This window comes from Kwoniella botswanensis, chromosome 1, assembly GCF_036426115.1.
Source record: "Kwoniella botswanensis chromosome 1, complete sequence".
NCBI lineage: Eukaryota > Fungi > Basidiomycota > Tremellomycetes > Tremellales > Cryptococcaceae > Kwoniella > Kwoniella botswanensis.
In genome coordinates, this window is record NC_088599.1 from 3,094,756 (window position 1) to 3,113,892 (window position 19,137).

Consider the following 19,137-nt stretch of genomic DNA (forward strand, 5'->3'; position numbering starts at 1 on the left):
GCTCTTACTCGACATATGTAGCTTTGGATTCTCATGGCTCTGATGATGTTGAGAGCCACGTGCATCACACGTGTTGTGGGGGGATTTGATCACATATTATAATGACCCTCGGCTTCTCCAACAGTACAAGTGTTATAACATATCTACAACTCTCTTCTCTCCATCTCCTATTGGCAAGCACGAACCAACGGGCCAAATTCTCAAAATGGTCTGGCGAACGACTCTCGTGACGATGTCTACCTGCTTCCTTTTGGGTCAGTCGGTCACTCTCAGGATAAAACAAAAGCTTTTGCAAGGCTGATGTTTCGCTTTCTCAATTTCCACAGGGACTACGTTTACTCACTGGATAGCCGATCACAACGTACTATGGCGCTCGCCCGTCACTCCTGATGCTCTCGTCACTTCCATAAAATACTACTCATACATCAGCAATGCGCCGAACGGGATGGGCTGGTTCTATATAGCTGTAGGGATAGTCGCTTTGCTGAGTGCCGGAGGTAGAGCTGTCAAGGGCTATCAGGGACAAGGGGGCGAAGTGCTTTTCGATGGGGGCAGTATAGGTGAGTTCTAATCATGCATGGCCATATCGCTGATATATATGTAGTACTCTGGGCTGCCATCGCCTATACGCAGGTGGCGGAGGTGTACCCTAGTAAGTGAGGATGTGTGTTGGTACTTTGTCGGTTTGTTGATTCCTACTTCGTTTCAATTACAGCTATCAAACGTATCCCTTCACCTCTACCGGCCTCTCTGATTGAAGACAAATCCTATCCTGAATTAGTCACCGCGGTTCGAGACCTTGCTACAAACAATATCATGACTGCTGTCATGTTGACTGGTATAATGTTACTACAGGCGAGTCGATCTCTATTGTGCTGAACTCTCCTTTTCAACTTACACACCTTATCTAAAGGCGGGCCGATACTACTCAAAAGCACCTGCAGGAGATTTACCACCATCAGTCGATGTCTCCGCTGCTTCTACACCTGGAAGAGCTTCTTCACCAGAGAGTGATCCTACACCTGTCATCAAGCGGTCCGGAACTCCCTTCCGTGAGCTGACAGCGGAGGAATCAGCCGAATTGACCGGGAGATGAGCAACGTAGATCTGTACAGTACAAAGAACACCATTTCAACTTGGGCTCATGTACAAATCACATATGGAATAATCGTGTTGCAGAGTGTTATATCCATATTTATTTAATCTATTTATGCATTTATAAAGCAAGGACACCTTTGGTACTTGGTACGTCGTCTCCACCTGTTCGTGTGATGGCCATCCTTATGGCGAGAGCGAGAGCTTTGAAAGCAGATTCGGCGCTGCAGAAACCGTGAGTCAGGGCTGAAGAAAGTGTATCATATGTTATATCAAACTCACATATGGTGGTTATTTTCACCTCGGATTGAGTCAACGTGTAGAGTCACACCAGCTTCAAATGCGAAGGATTGGAGAAGGTGAGATACCATTTCTGTTGACACTAGGAGGATATAACGTCAACTTCATTGAAATTGATGTTTTTCATTCCAACTCACAATCTCCGATTTTTTCCCTTGTAAAGGGAAGATTGCAGACAAAATACGGACGAGACGAGATATCGATAACAGCTCGGGATAACGACTATAATCTCATCAGTATCTCGCATGCTTCCCAGTCTTAGAAATGACCGCTTACCTCATCTAATGGAGCGTATGCAAATCCATATCTCTTTATACCTTTTCTCTCACCCAAAGCCTTCTTGAATGCAGCACCCAACGCCAGTGCACAATCCTCTGCCGTGTGATGATCGTCAATGTGCAAGTCACCTTTGCACTTGAGCGTCAGTGACATGCCACCATGTTTCGCAAGAGCTGTGAACATCTATCAAGCGTGTCAGCGTTACAAGGTCCTAAGGCGGTATGCACAGCATAGGCTCACATGGTCGAGGAAACCTATACCCGTGCTGACATCGATGGTCTGGGTGGTCACGCCTGGGACGTGATCGAGATCGATGGTGCAGGATATCTCGGTCTCACTCGTCTTCCTCTCGACTGAAGCGGTTCTGGCGGACATGATGAGCGATCAAGAGCGTATTGGTGAATAATATCCAAAGCGATGTATCTACTGTTGTTGAAATATCAATATTTCCAGCGCATAAACCGAGTCCAATCGGAAAAAAACCCATTGACATCAGTATCAGGATGCGGAGATGCCATCCGATCTCCACCCGGACCGATCCATCGCAACTCTCTCTACTCGTACCCAATTTATTTCGGGTTTGCGTAAAAAAACAAAAGTCACCAATCATCTATCCCCTATATCATCAATATCATTCTCCCCCCCTGTATCTCCCCCATCCTCCATACCTTATCAGCCAAAATGTTGTCAAGGCGTATCCTGACCTCCGGACTCACTGCTGGTACCAGATCGGTCCACTCTTCTGCTGCTCGACCAGCTTCAGAGGCGATCAACAGGTACTCGAAAACCATCACCGAACCAAAATCGCAGGGTGCTTCTCAGGTGAGTCTCCCAAAGTTCATCATGCATAGCCGATGGCTCATACGAGCTTTGTGTATAGGCGATGCTCTACGCTACTGATGGAGTCAACAACGATGAAGATCTGAAAAAAGCCATGGTCGGTGTAGCCAGTGTTTGGTACGTGATTGGTTCAGCTGAGCTTGTATCATCATCATATCTCAAACATCAAGCTGACTCAATAAATAGGTACGAGGGTAACCCTTGTAACGGTCACATTCTGGGTCTCGGTCAAAGAGTCAAGAAGTCGCTGGGAGAAGCTGGTCTTATTGGTTATCAGTTCGGTACCCCTGCCGTCTCCGATGGTATCAGTATGGGAACATCAGGAAGTGAGTTGATACTTTGTACTTCCGAGCTGACTATCTTTCAGTGTCCTACTCTCTCCAATCCCGAGATCTTATCGCCGACTCTGTAGAGAGTGTATGTGGTGGACACTGGCTCGATGGTGCAGTTGTCATTCCCGGTTGTGACAAGAACATGCCTGGTACCTTGATCGCTTTGGGACGACTCAACAGACCTGGGTTGATGGTTTACGGTGGTACTATCAAACCCGGTCACTGCAATGGAGAAACCCTCGACATCGTATCTGCTTTCCAGAGTTACGGTCGATTCCTTTCTGAGGGTCAAACCGAATCTGCGGAGAAGACTAGATATGATACCGTTAGAAACGCCTGTCCCGGTTCTGGAGCCTGTGGAGGAGTAAGTCACGATCGTCACGGACAGACACTGACAATATAACAATACAGATGTACACTGCCAATACCATCGCATCATGTGCCGAAGCTCTTGGTATGACCGTCCCCGGATCCTCCTCATCCCCCGCAGAATACCCTGAAAAATTGGCTGAATGTGACTCGATCGGAGGAGTTATGCGAAACTTGCTCGAAAACAACATTCTGCCCAGGCAGATCATGACACGAGAAGCATTCGAAAACGCTATGGTGAGTGGTTAACGATAAATGATCGTGCTAACATATTAAGGTGCTCACCATGGCTCTCGGTGGTTCTACCAACGTGGTTCTCCATCTCATTGCTATCGCTCATTCTGTCGGACTCAACCTTACCATCGATGATTTTCAAAAAGTCTCTGACCGTGTACCCCTTCTCGCCGATCTAAAACCCAGTGGAAAATACGTTATGGAAGACATACATACGATCGGTGGTATTCCCAGTGAGTGGACACAGGAATCATCAAGATCCTCGCTAACCCGTGAATGCGTACAGGCGTCATCCACTTCCTTATCAAGCACGGCTATATGACCGGTGACGGATTGACTGTTACCGGTAAGACCCTTGGTGAAAACTGTGATCGATGGGTTGAAAAACACGGTAGCAAGTGGGAAGGACAGAAAATTCTTAGACCGGTCGACGACCCTATCAAATCGACGGGTCATCTTCGAATCTTGAGAGGTAACCTTGCTCCAGGTGGTGCTGTTTCTAAAATTACTGGAAAGGAAGGTCTTCGATTCACAGGGAAATGCCGAGCTTTCGATGTTGAGGAAGACTTTGTAAAGGCAGTAGAATCAGGTTCGATCAAGAAGGGTGAAAAGACTGTAGTCGTATTGAGGTATCTTGGACCTAAGGGTGGACCCGGTGAGTTCACCGTTTTTATAACCGAATGGATATAAATGCTGACCACCTGGACAGGTATGCCCGAGATGCTTAAACCAACCAGTTTGATCATGGGTGCTGGTCTTGGTTACGACGTGGCTTGTCTTACCGATGGACGATTTAGTGGTGGTTCTCACGGTTTTGTTGTTGGTCATGTCGTACCAGAAGCGCAAGTTGGAGGACCCATTGCACTCGTCCAAGATGGCGACATCATAGATATTGACGCTGTCGCCAATACCCTCAACGTGAACGTGTCCGATGAAGAGATGGCTCGTCGAAAGGCCGCATGGACCGCCCCACCGCTCAAGGTCAATCACGGTACACTCTACAAATACGCCAAACTCGTGACTGATGCTTCCCATGGTTGTGGTGAGTGGTGATCCACACGCCTACGCAATGATGCTCCCTTACTGACCTGCAATGGCGATTTTCATCAGTCACCGACGCATAAGCTCCTGTTCCTCTAATTGTACAATCTTTCATGTCTGATGATATATAGTGATATAACATATCATCCTGGGTTTCAATGCATGCATGTGATATATGATACTTTACGCAGTGCACAGGAGTCACTTAAGAGCATCCGAGTCGGTGTCACGTGACATGAGAAGGTGTTAAACTCGTTTATTTCGAACAACCTGACTCGAATTATGATGACCATCTCCATCTCTTTCGACTTTCAGTATCCTCAAAGCTTGTATCACTCATCACTATCTTGTATCCATATATATCAAAACAATCAAGCGTATCCCCAACTTGGCCGACTGTTACCTATCTTGTCCAAAGAATCCTTAAAAACAAACAAAAATGCCTATGCTGTGAGTCTTTCATCCATCTTTCGATACGCTCAACGCCCCTGCTGATTACCTATGTTGCAGCGCTGATCCATCGCAGAGGTACCTGCCCTTCAACCCTGTACCCTTCCCCAACCGAACATGGCCTGACAAGGTGAACAAGAAAGCACCTATCTGGTTGAGTACCGATCTCAGAGACGGTAACCAGAGTCTCGCAAACCGTGAGTGTAAAACTCAACAGCATCAATGCTGATTATGTAGCCATGACGAATCAACAAAAACTACGCTTCTTCAGACATTTGATCCAGATTGGCTTCAAAGAAATTGAGGTTTCCTATCCAGCTGCTTCTGATACCGACTTTCAATTCTGTCGTGATTTACAGAACAATGGCGAGGTCCCTGATGATGTGTGGATCCAAGTGAGTGAGAGGCAAATCATGATTTGAACTAATATACTTTTCAGGTCTTAACACCAGCACGTTCTGATCTCATAAAAAGAACCTTCGAAGCCGTCGCTGGTCTCAAACATGTCATCATCCATATGTACAATGCCACCTCATGTCTTTTCCGAGAGGTGGTTTTCAACAACGATCGTGCAGAAACCATCAAGTAGGTCCATCCGTATGCGTGCGTGTCGTCACTGTTAGCTGACTGTATCTCAGACTCGCTTCTGATCATACTCGTCTCGTTCGAGAGCTCGCTGAGCAATACGCTGCTTCTGTGAGTCCACGAGACCTTGATATATCTCAGAGGAGCTGACAGGACTAGCATGGCACGAGTTTCCGTTTCGAATATTCTCCCGAAACCTTCTCCCAAACCGAAACGCCCTATGCCGTTGAAGTGTGTGAGGCTGTGAAGAAGACATGGCTTGCCGGAGAAAAGAGTGTTTGGGCAGATGGTCGTAAAGAAGAGAGAATCATTTTTGTGAGTAAGCAATCCTTTACGATAGAGTAATATGTCGATGACAAGGAATGTTTCCCAGAACCTTCCCGCAACTGTAGAAGTCGCAACGCCCAACTGCTTCGCTGATCAAGTAAGTACTCGAGAAATCCACAGGGCAGATGCTTACTCGCATCAATTTAGGTGGAAATTTTCTGCAATACTATTTCTGAGAGAGAGAAGTGCATCATCAGTCTACATACTCACAACGACAGAGGTGAGTTATTTGCAAAGACGGACATCGCTGATATCTTAGGCTGCGCTGTCGCCGCCGCTGAGCTCGGTGTTCTTGCTGGGGCCGATCGAATCGAAGGTACTGTACTCGGTAACGGTGAACGTACCGGTAATGTCGATTTGGTCACTCTCGGTCTCAACTGCTACTCTCAAGGAATCCCGCCAAATCTCGATTTCTCTGACATGTTCTCCGTCATTGATACCGTCACCGAATGCACTGGTCTGCCTGTCCACCCTCGACACCCATACGCGGGAGAGCTCGTTTTCACCGCTTTCTCCGGAAGTCACCAAGACGCCATCAAGAAAGGATTCGAAGCACAAACTCGACGAGAGAAGGCTGGCGACAAGGTCTGGAGCATGCCGTACTTGCCTATTGACCCTGCCGATGTTGGCTGCACGTACGAGGCTGTCATCCGAGTCAATTCACAATCTGGAAAAGGAGGGTAAGTCGTTGATTGTGAGGCACGATGCAAAGGTTCATGCTGATCCTGCGTCATCAGTATCGCATATATCGTCAAATCAGCTCTTGCTCTCGATCTTCCCCGTCGTATGCAGATCGCCTTCTACAAGGTTGTTCAAGATAGATCAGAGACTACTGGTAAAGAGATGACTTCGAAGGATATTACCACAGCTTTCCGACAGACTTATCACCTCGGTGGATCTATTTATGATGGTCGACTTGTGCTAAAGTCCTTCGTCACTGTCGATATTCGATCTGCGACACCTTCGGTTGTGGGCAGCCCTGATCGATCTCGAGCCCATAGCCGAGTGGCTTCTCTTCAAAACGCCGTTGTGGAGGCTAGTCCCGATAGAAGTCTCGACAGCAATTTACCTTCAGCTTCCAAGAGACTCACTGCCAAAGTCCTCATCGACGGTACCCTTCGTGAGGTCTCTGGAGAAGGGAACGGTCCCCTCTCGTCTTTCCTCGATGCTCTACAAGGCGACCTTGGCATCGCGCTCTCAATCAGAGAATACACCGAACACGCCGTCGGAGCCGGTTCCGATGTCAAAGCTGCTACATACGTGGAACTGATACCACCAAATGTCGATGCCAAGGACAAGACTAAAGGAGGGTTCTGGGGAGTTGGTGTTGACGCCGATATCACTGCGAGTGGTTTGAAAGCGGTCATCAGTGCCGCTAACGGCTATCTAGGTCAGAGCCCTATCCAGGTACCCGAAAATGCATAGGGAAGAATTTGTTAAGGAAAATAGCAGAGTATGAGTATATACAATAGGAATAGATATCATGATGTATCCAAAGGGATTGTGAAAGGCTATGCTTGAACTGCCCGCTGAATTTCCTCTCTGGAAATGTTGGATTTCTCACACATACTTCGGAACAATCCTTGCGTATCATATAGATTGAGAGGGGTGTCGAATTCCTGTAAGGGCATTAGCTTCTTCCATCATACAACAACTCACCTCGATTTGCCCTGCGTTCATCACAAGGATTCTGTCCCACGAAATGATAGTTCGAAGTCTATGAGCGATGCAAAGGAGCGTTTTGCCTTGAAATTCTCGATGTATCGTCTGCTGGATCTTAGAATCGGTCTCGAGATCTATGTTGATAAACAGTTAGTGATACTCAACTGCTTGGCTGACTACACTCACCGACAGCAGCTGTTGCTTCGTCTGTGATTGCACATTTGTCAACGTCGCTCGTTTGGCTTCCTTTAACGACTTACCAAGTACGACTATCTTGGACTACAACATACGTCAGCAACTATCTATCCCAGGCGAATACAACGTACATTTTTCACCAGAGCACGAGCCAAGCTGACCAAAGAACGTTGACCAACACCTAATTGATTTGTCAGTATTCCACTGGTGAACTGAAGAGCATCTCTGCATACTCAGGTTCTGTCCCTCCTCCTCTATGACCGAATCTAGGTGAAGGCTCTGTTGCTGCCCAGAGGTTTTATCTCCAATCACGCATGAACGCGAAAGAGCATCGTATAGAACGGCATCATCGTACAGATTGAACGGATCTAAATTGGTACGTATTGTTCCGCTGAATAAGATCGGCTCTTGAGGTATGATAGCAATCCGAGATCTTAAGACATTTAACCCAAGCTTGGATATATCCACACCATCAATCTTGATACTTCCTGAAGACATTCTGTTAGACAGTTTCAGCGATCGCCTTCCTCATCACCACTTACTCTACTAGCCGAAATAAGGCCATCGTGATCGATGTCTTTCCTGCGCCTGTTCGGCCAATTATACCTATCTTTTCTCCAGCTCGCACGCAAAGCGATCTGTGAAAAGCGTCAGCATGTTCAATTCATAGGCCATGCTGAGACTTACAGTCCTTTAAGTACAGGTGGCAGCCCAGGTCGATAAGACATCACGACATTTTCAAAATCGATCGCACCTGCTTGAGGCCATGAGTCCGCTGGCGTTGTCTCATGTATTCCATGTGCAGCCTCTTGTGGAACAGATGTCGTGTCTGCATACCACAGGACTCTTTCCACGGCATTCACTGCAACGACTTGAGCGATGTACCTCGGCATCATTTCCACTCACTATTGTTCTCTACCTCGGCAGATTGCCTGGTAACCTACTCTGGATCAGCAATACTCGCGACATTTCGTGACTCACCATTCCTAATACTTGAGTAATTGACGTGAGGTAGGTCAGACAGAGTGCGATTTGAGAAGGTGTCAATCCACCACCTCCCTTTGCCGACATTATCGCGACTGCGAAGACCAGACACGCGCCCAGGAAGTCCAGTCGTATTGATAACCACCTTTGGTTGGTAGCGCTCAATAGATATGCACGGTCTTCGAGATCCATGTAATATGCATTTTCTTTGACGAAGCGATCCGTTTCCCCATATGCTCGGATCGTAGCGATTCCGGATAAGCTACATGACCAGTCAGTGTACAGGCTCCTTGACCCCGACAATATATACCCACGACTCTGAGAAGTGAGAGTAAAGGAGAGATCGCAGCATAGAATCTAACCGTTTGACTTCCCTCGATGATGTACGATAGAACATGGCAAAATACCTGGATGTCAGCAGTGCACATCATGACGAGACGGCTTACCAGTAGCCCACGCCAACGAAAAATATACTAAACGAAAAGTATCAGTCGAGTTCAGCTCTGCAGTCCCCGAACTTACATGACAATGAAATAATGCAAGAAAACCGTGATGATGATGACGGAGCCTATCAACTGAGCAAAGATTCAGCTTATATCTATTCAATCCATGACTTACGGTCGCAAGTGTTAACGCCATCATCCGAAGTGAGTCCGGGAGCTGATTGTCGATAGTATCTATATCTTTGCCAAAAACCCCAAGAATCCGACCCAATGGCTGAGTGTCGAACATTGATTTTGGGCTATAAAATACATTCGCCAAGGCGGAGGAATGAAGATTTTGAGAGGCCAAGCTCGCCAAGATACCCATGATAGCGCCCATTGCGAAGGTGAATATCGCTTGAGACATCCCAAGCGCCGCGTAAACACCTTGATAGACGTTCCATGGCTGATTGTAACGCCCTTCCTGCCACCAAGTCAACCAGACGCTGCAAGTATAACACGAGATCAGTGGGAGTTCAAAGCTGCAAGCTTCCAGCGGCTCGACTTACGTCGCTATTACTTGGGATCCTTGCCTTAGATCACAGTCAGCCGTGTTCCTTGTTATCGATACTCACATGATCGTTGCAGAAAGTAGCGTCAGCGGCAACGTATAACGGGATCGACCAGCGTGCAAGTATCCAGCGTAAACTATCTCGTTAGCTTATGAACGAACAAAACCTTGCTTACCTTTGTATCCGACCGAGCCTGTCTTGCGCACTTCGCTGACCATCAACCGACCCTTTGATCGAGATGAGGTGAGCTGAGAAAACCCTGCGAACGCCAAGACTGCTCACCTCGAGCTTCCCGGTTCCAACAGCTTTACTTGTAAGTTTGCTATTCTCAGGTCCGGTCGGTCGATCATCATTAGCAGCCTCTGCTACCTCGAGGCGCTCGTCTGACTGCTCCTCAGTGTCCTCCATTTGCGAGCCTCCAAACTCAGAGAACAATTTTGCAGCAGAACCCTTTGACTGGGACAGTTCTTCGTATGTGCCCTGTTCTGCAATACTTCCCCCCGACATGAAGCTATACCGAGTATTGAAGGCCATCAGCATCTGTGGTGCTTCCGAAAGACTTACTAAATGTGATCCACTTTGGGTAGAAAATGGATGGCGTGAGTCACCAAGACGACCGTCTTACCCAGCGCTTTAAGTGGCAATATCGCATTTTCAAAGAGCGCCTTTCCAACATGCGGATCCACAGCACTCAATGGGTCATCGAAAAGCTGATCGGACATTAGTGACTTAACAGTCGTTTTCCTGTCTTGACGAGACACCTACTACTACTTCTGCGTTGTGATATATCGCTCGAGCTATGTTGACCCTTTGCTTTTGACCTGTAGTATGGTGCATGAGTGAACATCCCTGCGTTAAATTTTAACTTACCTCCTGAAAGATTTATACCTGAGTCGATGTCAGCCTAACATCATCTTCAAAGTGCCACATACCCTTTTCACCTATCTTCATAAGTCGTAAGCAATCACTCTGGAAATGGCTTAACATACCTCTGTTAGATCTCCGTCCGCGAACATCTCCAAGTCAGTCATCAAATTGGCATCCTTTACGGCTTGCCAGTAGCGCGATTCATCCCATGATTGTCCAAAAAGAATGTTCTCTCTGACGGAGGCGTTTTGTATCCAAGCATTCTGCTGACAATATGATAGTCGACCACCAAATGTAACGCTTCCGCTCAGGATGGACATCTCCCCGATAAGCTGATCTGTATCAGCTTGATCCTGTTTTCCGCAACTCACTCCTTGTAAAAGACTGCTCTTTCCGGAGCCGACAGATCCGACAATGGCCACGATTTTGCCTCGAGCGATCTTCATGACAAGGTTGGGGATCTTGAAGGATTTAGCATCGTTGGCTTGGGCGTCCACCGACCAAGAGAAAGTGGCATTGTCAACTAAAATCGCCATTTCACTTGTAGGATCGATCGCATGGCCGTTCTTTCTCACTTCCGCTTCAAAAACCTGCAATAGTCAGACGTGTGACGCTCCTAAATGACTCACTTCTGTCAAACGCTCAACAGCATTTTGGGCGTCCGTCAGCGATGATAACGCTCGGGGCAGAAACATCAAGGGTTGACGCAATAGGTTGAAAAATGCAAGCGAGGTGAAGATCAAAGCCTACCAGAACGAATGTAAGCATGCGCCATTATCGCAAGAGCAGGTAGGATCTGACATACTGGATCTAAGCTGTCATGCGTCGCGGCATAAGTCACGAAGGCAAGCACCGATGCAAGAGCCTACATAGCGGAGGTTAGCATGGAACCCTGTGCAGATTGGCAGGATTCAAGGACCACTCTTACCGGGACACTGAAAGCGAGTGCTTGATTGGCAGCCCGGATCACGAGTATCTTGCGGACTCCTACCATCTCCTTACGGCGAAATTCGCTCAGCCCTATGCGGACGTCAGTCTCTGTGCCCGAGTGCAGTATTCCTCCACTCACGCTTGAGGAAGGGAATCTCGTAGGTAAAGACCTTGATGATTTCCATGGACGACAGAAGCTCTCTCAAGAGGCGCGAACGTGAGTCCGTCCATCGCTACAACCTCGTCAGAAGCGATACTCCACAGTGAGATGATCTACAACAAGATTGGGGAATGCATACCATGGATTTCTTCCTGACCTTAAAGCTAATTTTCATAAACCAGGTCTGCAAAGGAGCAAGAACGACAAACAACGAAAACCCGACCAGCGCGGAAGGACCGATTTGGATGATGAGCAAAACTGTTTGCGATCAGCTGGTCTGTCCTGCCCACGAACGACAACTTACTCAAGGTGATGATCAGTTGGATGGGAGCTGTCCAGATCTAGGTCCCCATTGGTGATTAGCAGGCACCCTTTGAGTGGTCGCTGGTTTAGTACCTACTGCATGGAACCCTAACAGATAAGGGTAATCAGCAAGGCGATCGTTGTTCCTTCGCCATGCTGAACCACTCACATTGAGCACAATAATCGATACGGGATATCTAGAAGGGCAATGAGCAAGGGACCATTTCGCGATCTGGTACTGACTCACGTCGCTTGACAGGTAGGTTAGAAGCTTGCCGTTGGGATGCTTTGCCCGCCCAGCGACGCTTAAACACATTGCCTTCTTGTAGATGGCGGAGATCAAGGTAGCCCTTGCTAGCACACCAATCGCCATAGACCGGAAGAAGAACTACATGATAGGGTGAGCAGAGGGAGAGACCACTGTTTCGTGCATACCTGATGCTGACACACGGACTGCATGACAGTGAGGAAGAACAGGCCGATCGCCATGCCTATGCCTCGCCCTATATTAGGTTGAGGTACCGACGCGTGATTGGCCGCATAAACTGATAGTCAGCGCAATGCTTGGAGAAGCGACTCACCTTCTTTGCTGAAATTGATGAGCGCCTTGACAAGTAACGGAATCATGAGCTGTGATACATCACTGGCAACTTTGAAGATACCTTATCACAAGAGTCAGTTCGGCTCAGTCAGCCACCACAGCAGGATTGACTCACCTCCAATCCAGAAGCCCGTCATCACATCGTTAAGAGCCCAAGCAACGCTGCCATGTCTCCTCCCACTTCGACATCTCCATTCACATTCTATGGCGGCACGACGAAGCTTGAAAGTGTTGACAGAACCAAATTTGGAGAGATCACCTGGAAGAGATATCGTAGACACAGCTTTGAGGAACCAAATCGCTCTGAGATACATACTGGGGTCTATCGTCGAAAGTCGCTCGTTCCATTCCTGTGCTGCTGTTTGGCGCAATTCCAAGGCCTCGAGAAACCGGGTAGACAGAGGTAATGCTGTGTGGTCAGCTCAGACATCGGGACCATCGGCCTTACCTTCTCTGCTAGAGTCCATCTGATGTGGTCAGCGGGGTTACCCTGCTAGCAAGACTCACCTTCCACAGATCCGTAGCCTGAAGAGGTCGTTGATAGCCTTTGATCATGATCGGAGTGACCCACTGTCCAAGGAAGGAATTAGCTTCTCACAACGTATGCCAACCACATACATACCTGGAAGGTGAGCTTGCTTAAGATGGATGCGGTAGCCAACGGAATCTCATCTGCTTCCTCTAGCGTAGCTTTAGGAGGTGGAGGGCTGTTTCTGGGTCGCCATAGTTGCCTACAGGATCAATCATTCATTAGAGACAAGCAACGTACGCACTGATTCTACGTACCACCAATGATCTCTTTTCAGCCCTGGAAACTGCTGCACCTCTGATCCTGACAGATCGCGAAGCTTGTACCCGTACGCTTTCTCTTTGGTCTCGTCGGGGTCCTTGCCTTGAAGACTCATCCTGGTCTGATGTCGTATCGGATGTACCAGCGGCACTTTAAAGATGGTCGTGGAGCAGAGCGGACAGACGTGCAAGCGACCAAGGATATCAGACTGCGGGCCGGAGATGGGAACGAACTACGAAAGCCAGCATATATTTACACAGAATTTCCAGATGATCGCTGTTGTTGTGTTTAATTTTAGTTTTAGCTCGGACATGACCGATGTGGTGGATCAGTATGATGCGATTCCTATAGCGGCTCAAGCCGCTTCGCCCTCAGTCGAGTTTTGCGTTATATCTGTTTACTGTATGACTTCATATCGGTGAAGGGGTACATCAGGCTGTGAACTTTATTGTTCGTATACATGTTTCATTCCTCCGTTGAGCGACAGGATTACACCTTTGCGTGCACTGGCCTATCTAACATCCGAGCTTTCACATCCTGTGATATGATATTATCGAGGGATCGAGCTTCTGTTCACTACGCTAGGTCTCGATATCTCCTATGCTACTTGCAACCGAGCTCGCCGACATGGATCATGGACTAGTATTACGGCTTACGGCGAAACATAGTTAATTCCGTCTGATCGTGCATGCACACTGGCACAACTATTGCTTTCACTCCTTAATTTTTAGGACCGTACCAGTCGTCGAAGCCAAGGTTCCAACCCCAAAGAGGAGTGTTGATACGTTTGGCCTTTCCATTGGCAACAAGGGCATCGAGCTTCTCCAGATCCTCGGCTGAGATCTTGATAACCTTCCTGTTCTCTGTCATTCGCTCCTCGCTAACGGATTTAGGTAAGACGACTGTTCCTTTGCTGACATGGTGACTGATGAGGATGATAGCGGGCGACACACCATTCTTGCTGGCGATAGCAGCTATCTCTGGATCAGACATGATGGGTGCACCTACGACACCCGATTGTTTCAGTAAAGACCTGTACTAGAGGAAAAGAGCCCAATTTTCTGATGACATGAGGACATCGGAAAGCAAGGAGGGGTGCTTGAGCATGCTCAAAGCATTTGTCCATTGTACATACTGAAGCCCAGAACCGCCATAGTCACTTGCAAAATGCAGCAGTGAGTCGTTGCACAAACATGACCTCGCATGCATCTACATTTGTTACTTACCAAGTCTATCGTCCGATACTGAGTGGCAAAGAATATATCCAAAGTATGACGCACATCCGGAACCAACTACAGTGAAGTATAGCCTGTAAGTAGTCGGGTGACCTTATCATTCCAGTCAAGGACCCATGAAACATACATATCATCATAGGAAGCGATGTGTTGCTGTTGAGCAATGAGCAGATTCTCTTCTACCTTGCTCCGTCATTGACATCGACATTTGGCTTTTTACCTCCAGGTCAAGCATGGCATTCGTAACAGTAAGCGAAATCTGTATCAGTTTTGCAGAGTAGTCTGATCCATTCCGTGATCAATGCAGCTCATCACTCTTTGGGCTAAGGAAGGGGAGCGTGATAGTTTGATTCATCGTGAACAGTCTACGAATTGAAGAGGGGAAGGACGTCCGATCTGTCTGCATGTCCACCTCTCTCAGATATGAACCATTAACCAAATCAAGAAGAAAGTCGAGGAGAAGGAGTCGGGCACAGCGAAGTACTTCATGGGGACCTCAGCGGAGGACCCAAATGAGATTTGGGTTTGGGAAGGGGTGAGTGGCCGTTTTAAGTGTCATCCGACACAAAGGATGAATTCAGAAACCGACAGTCAAATTCATCGAAAACAAGGACGACAAAGCATACAAGAGTAAGCACGGTTAAGTATTATTCATGTCTTTTGTGACTGTCAAGATTGGCTCGGAGCTTGCCTACACCATAGTAGACGGCGCGAATGCAGCCATGCAAAGTGAGCGTGATTCATCTTTGTCTAGATAGGAGCGAAATAGGTGACGCTGACGTACAATCGAGCTCATTCAGTTTGGAAGGTACAATGGGATGAACAACTTGCCAAGCCAGCGCGAAAGCAGCTTATCCATCCAACCTAAAAGCTCAGAGACTGGAATCCCCGGTAACATATGTGCCTTATGGTTCTTCAAGAAGGAAATGTTGTAATCACTGGATAGACAGCGGTGATGGATATTAGAAAAACGATCTAATTGGAGTCTCTTTGCTAATAAGATAAAGAAGGTTGAGGGTTACTCGAGGAAAAGCGAAATTATTTCCTCCTTTTTTGCTGGACTTCGGGCAAGTCCGAAGGGTGAAAAGACCGAGACTATGATGCCATCTGGGCACGTAATGAGTTGTCTATCTTGTGATCATTAACGATTGCGTGAGTTCAGTAGATGGACTGTATCATTACTGCATGATGGACTTCGAAGTGCCGAGGCAGGATACAGACCACGATGTGATCAACATACCTTCTCTGCATCTTCCCATGCCAATTGCTTCTCCAACTTTTGTTCAGCTATTTCGCCTCGAAGATGACAGTGATCAACGGCGAATACATTCCGGTTGCGTCTGGTGGGCGTTCCATACAGTATGTCGGCTCCTCTGTGACCAATGGGGCTATCCCATATACCAAGCGAGATGGTACAATCCCACGAAGATGGATCCTGAATGCCCTCACGTCAAATACTCCTGGAATGGTGATCACTGGGGCTTGGAGACGTCCCGGGGACAGAGCAGCAGAGTACAACACCATCAAATATCGGACCGACCTCACGCAACTTTTGGAGAAAGGGAAATTCAGTGCGGTCTTGTGAGTCTGGGATCAAGATGTACGATGCAATCATTGACCTTTCTGCAGTTTAGCAGATCTGCTCGGAGGCAAAGACGTATTTGAAGGAAGTATCGGCTCTATCAAGCTGGCAGCTCCCCTGCAGGAGTTGCTTTCGGATCAAAGCACGGAGAGGCGCTTTTCACTGTAAGTAACGACCATAACCACTACTATTTGGATGGCTAAGTGATATCGGGACCTGCAGAATATGCCGAACATCGAGAAAGCTAAGTTGAAAGTCGAGGAATATAGAACAGCCCCGTATAACAGAGGTCGTGATCCTTACGGTGTGAAAGTTGTGCTAGGCGTAACGTGAGTGTTGTAGACACTCGATAGGCTGTGCCAGCGCTAAAATAGCAGTGTCAGTGTTTATGTGGGAGAAACCGATGAAGCAGCCCAGGCCAAGCTGGATGATTTCAAGCAATATAGCAGCAAGCTCGGAGCTGAAGTTCTATTTTCCAATCGGGTGCGTGTACTACCCTGCTGTCTAGACTTATGTTGGACACATACACGACTGACTCGTGTTCAAGGTGGACCAAGATCTCTCCGTTTACCCAGAAGATGCGGATCTAAGGGAAGTCGGGACCGCACCTATTAAAGGGGTAAGTTGTTCATATGTGTTTCAATATTTGCGTCGTGCTGATCCTCCTCCAGATACTTCGAAATCTGCAATCAACTCATTCGGAACATAACGATTGGACCCGAGCTGGATTAGCTGATTTATTAGGTGTTCGAGGATTACGTTACCCTCCAATTGTCGGTTCACCGACGACGGTGGCAGATCATCTTCAGCGAATAATTACAGAAGCAGACGTCGATGACTTCAGTGAGTTTAAGAGATAATGAGGACACCGGACATCCGCTGATATTCTTGTCCTCAGACATCGCTTGAAGCAGATTCCCTGATTCGTACGTGGGCCTAGTGGAACACCTTGTCCCCGAATTACCGGAGACAGCTGACTCTCATTCAACATCATCTCCAATTCTTGAACTCTTGCAGTCAGTTGTTCAATCTTTCTGACAGCCGTTTGATCGCTGCAAGTATGTGGATTAACTAAAAACTCATTACCTACGTCAGCCGCCGATGTGCGAGTATAGGATACACGCATCGTTCCCCTACATTGACGCATGTAGTGCACTGTGGTGTGTTACCTGGGCGATAAGCACTACATCAGCTGCGTTAGCTGTTCTCCTGAGGTTGCTCACCGTTGCATCGAACTTTTTTTCTTCTACAGCGGTTACACGCTCTTGACGTGTTCTTTGATTTGAATGATGTATCCGGAACACCCATTGCTAGCTTGTCCATGCCCTTCAAGCTATGTCTGACTGGTCTGATGACTGAGCTGCAGAGTGACGAAGAAAGTGTACATGATGATCTTTTATCAGATTTCGGTTTGATAGATACGATTCCTCATTATGCGTTGCTTAGATCATTGTTACTTGTATAGGGCTAGTAGTAGTGTGGGCGGATAGGAACCCGACGGGCTGCTTTTCCGTTGATGATCAGACGATGCCGTAATGGACAAAATGGGTAAACGAGGGGTGGTAAACAAAAAAGATGCCATACTTAGTTACATGGTACAAACAATTCAAAGGGATCTTGTCATCTTGAATTAGCTGCAGTACGACACCCATTCCATTATTGCCTTTTGTCGGATTCCACATCACCAGGATGAGCTGCCGGCTGTCATCGGTTCCAAGTAACTTAGTAGTGGATACATAGATGCTGCTGACGTGACCGATGCATATGACATGGAGATGACAAGTGAATAATGACCCCTGGAATGGTTAATTGAACCATTCTCGTTTATCGTACGATTTAAACTTTGGGGCTTAGGAAATGGAATTTTCATCTGACGAGTACCTAAGTCAGTCATATTGATACCCATACATTTACATCTTATATATACCTGTATGTACATGTACACATGATATACATACATACATAGCCATACCTCATCCATTAACTCACACCATACCATGGCAGCTTCGTACAAGCCTAGAAAAGGAGACAAGTCGGGCGCAACCTCCGACTCGCAATCGCAGAGCACCTTGATCAGGAGATGGGGCATCAGAGCAGTCTTACTGGCTCTGATCGTAGGATTGTATCAGTGGGCTAATACTATCAATGTGAGTCATCACAGTCCTCCTATCTCGCGTGTATCAACTGATCTTACACTTCTTTAGGACCGGTTTTACATCCTCACTCCTGCTGAGCTCAACGAGACAGTTCAACATTCACTCAAACTCGCTGCAGATCTCAACACCGACCCAAAGACAAATGCTTCCCTCATCATCTCCACCCTCGTGAATCAACTGGCTGATAGACACCCAGAGATGAGCTGGGCCACCGACATTGGGAACAAGAGGGACTGGGTGTTCAACAATGCAGGTGGGGCGATGGGTAGTATGTACATCTTACATGCTAGTATAACAGAGTGAGTGATTGTCTTCTCCATATGGCGTTCATCCTCTTTGATAGCTGACCATCCCGATTTAGATACGTTATCATCTTCGGTAGTGCAGTAGGAACAGAAGGCCACTCTGGTCGACACACCGCAGATGATTATTTCCACATCCTCACTGGTCAACAATCTGCCTATGAAGCTGGGGACCTTACTAGAGAAATCTACAACCCTGGAGATGTACATCACATGAAACGAGGTGTTGTCAAGCAGTATGCTGCTGCTCCTGAGACTTGGGCTTTGGAATATGCAAGAGGTCAGTAAAGTCTTCCATCCAAATAACACTCATAAAGCTTTTAACTTACATATCGCTTGAATTTAGGTTGGATCCCACTCATGCTCCCCTTCGGTTTCGCCGATACCTTCTTCTCCACCCTCGACCTCATCACTCTCTATCACACTGTCCGAGTCACCGGTAAGGAGATGATCAAGAACTTGCTTATAGGCAAAATATAGTCGGGGGAGCTGGATTTAGGTATATACCGGGAGGGAAGGTAATA

At 47.4% G+C, this 19,137-nt stretch overlaps 10 protein-coding genes across 10 annotated transcripts; 6 read left to right on the top strand and 4 right to left on the bottom strand.

Annotated features, from left to right (window-relative positions):
• Positions 1-205: 205 nt before the first annotated feature.
• L199_001196 (uncharacterized protein) lies at positions 206-1,096 on the top strand (the record flags this gene model as incomplete). The annotated part of the gene is made up of 5 exons (XM_064886951.1): positions 206-254; positions 327-560; positions 605-652; positions 716-855; positions 914-1,096. The coding sequence occupies 5 exons, from the start codon at positions 206-208 to the stop codon at positions 1,094-1,096; spliced, it is 654 nt and encodes a 217-aa protein (XP_064743023.1).
• Positions 1,097-1,216: 120 nt separating this feature from the next.
• L199_001197 (imidazoleglycerol-phosphate dehydratase) lies at positions 1,217-2,049 on the bottom strand (the record flags this gene model as incomplete). Its single annotated transcript, XM_064886952.1, has 5 exons — positions 1,217-1,319; positions 1,378-1,477; positions 1,533-1,617; positions 1,672-1,857; positions 1,915-2,049. 5 exons carry the CDS (start codon positions 2,047-2,049, stop codon positions 1,217-1,219), a joined length of 609 nt encoding a protein of 202 aa, XP_064743024.1.
• Positions 2,050-2,355: 306 nt separating this feature from the next.
• On the top strand, positions 2,356-3,464 carry L199_001198 (uncharacterized protein; the record flags this gene model as incomplete). The annotated part of the gene is made up of 5 exons (XM_064886953.1): positions 2,356-2,496; positions 2,555-2,631; positions 2,701-2,840; positions 2,927-3,210; positions 3,258-3,464. The coding sequence occupies 5 exons, from the start codon at positions 2,356-2,358 to the stop codon at positions 3,462-3,464; spliced, it is 849 nt and encodes a 282-aa protein (XP_064743025.1).
• A 37-nt stretch (positions 3,465-3,501) lies between these two features.
• On the top strand, positions 3,502-4,502 carry L199_001199 (dihydroxy-acid dehydratase; the record flags this gene model as incomplete). Its single annotated transcript, XM_064886954.1, has 3 exons — positions 3,502-3,682; positions 3,736-4,104; positions 4,159-4,502. 3 exons carry the CDS (start codon positions 3,502-3,504, stop codon positions 4,500-4,502), a joined length of 894 nt encoding a protein of 297 aa, XP_064743026.1.
• A 427-nt stretch (positions 4,503-4,929) lies between these two features.
• L199_001200 (2-isopropylmalate synthase) lies at positions 4,930-7,277 on the top strand (the record flags this gene model as incomplete). The annotated part of the gene is made up of 9 exons (XM_064886955.1): positions 4,930-4,940; positions 5,001-5,125; positions 5,178-5,335; positions 5,380-5,525; positions 5,579-5,636; positions 5,685-5,840; positions 5,899-5,949; positions 6,000-6,532; positions 6,590-7,277. The coding sequence occupies 9 exons, from the start codon at positions 4,930-4,932 to the stop codon at positions 7,275-7,277; spliced, it is 1,926 nt and encodes a 641-aa protein (XP_064743027.1).
• Positions 7,278-7,363: 86 nt separating this feature from the next.
• L199_001201 (uncharacterized protein) lies at positions 7,364-9,090 on the bottom strand (the record flags this gene model as incomplete). The annotated part of the gene is made up of 11 exons (XM_064886956.1): positions 7,364-7,381; positions 7,512-7,648; positions 7,701-7,721; positions 7,775-7,793; positions 7,841-7,890; positions 7,943-8,208; positions 8,252-8,347; positions 8,397-8,571; positions 8,616-8,649; positions 8,691-8,955; positions 9,008-9,090. The coding sequence occupies 11 exons, from the start codon at positions 9,088-9,090 to the stop codon at positions 7,364-7,366; spliced, it is 1,164 nt and encodes a 387-aa protein (XP_064743028.1).
• A 45-nt stretch (positions 9,091-9,135) lies between these two features.
• L199_001202 (uncharacterized protein) lies at positions 9,136-13,453 on the bottom strand (the record flags this gene model as incomplete). The annotated part of the gene is made up of 25 exons (XM_064886957.1): positions 9,136-9,166; positions 9,216-9,268; positions 9,312-9,621; positions 9,685-9,708; positions 9,751-9,827; positions 9,903-9,914; positions 9,970-10,198; positions 10,252-10,397; positions 10,453-10,508; positions 10,558-10,591; positions 10,677-11,120; positions 11,184-11,300; positions 11,360-11,419; positions 11,483-11,574; positions 11,624-11,717; positions 11,784-11,902; positions 11,949-11,975; positions 12,117-12,144; positions 12,195-12,335; positions 12,383-12,438; positions 12,529-12,609; positions 12,664-12,969; positions 13,052-13,118; positions 13,171-13,279; positions 13,335-13,453. 25 exons carry the CDS (start codon positions 13,451-13,453, stop codon positions 9,136-9,138), a joined length of 2,832 nt encoding a protein of 943 aa, XP_064743029.1.
• A 605-nt stretch (positions 13,454-14,058) lies between these two features.
• Positions 14,059-14,674, bottom strand: L199_001203 (uncharacterized protein; the record flags this gene model as incomplete). Its single annotated transcript, XM_064886958.1, has 2 exons — positions 14,059-14,371; positions 14,619-14,674. 2 exons carry the CDS (start codon positions 14,672-14,674, stop codon positions 14,059-14,061), a joined length of 369 nt encoding a protein of 122 aa, XP_064743030.1.
• Positions 14,675-15,876: 1,202 nt separating this feature from the next.
• Positions 15,877-17,064, top strand: L199_001204 (uncharacterized protein; the record flags this gene model as incomplete). Its single annotated transcript, XM_064886959.1, has 7 exons — positions 15,877-16,154; positions 16,268-16,319; positions 16,378-16,484; positions 16,539-16,638; positions 16,703-16,774; positions 16,827-16,998; positions 17,054-17,064. The coding sequence occupies 7 exons, from the start codon at positions 15,877-15,879 to the stop codon at positions 17,062-17,064; spliced, it is 792 nt and encodes a 263-aa protein (XP_064743031.1).
• Positions 17,065-18,152: 1,088 nt separating this feature from the next.
• Positions 18,153-19,093, top strand: L199_001205 (uncharacterized protein; the record flags this gene model as incomplete). The annotated part of the gene is made up of 4 exons (XM_064886960.1): positions 18,153-18,302; positions 18,360-18,610; positions 18,673-18,893; positions 18,960-19,093. 4 exons carry the CDS (start codon positions 18,153-18,155, stop codon positions 19,091-19,093), a joined length of 756 nt encoding a protein of 251 aa, XP_064743032.1.
• Positions 19,094-19,137: the final 44 nt, after the last annotated feature.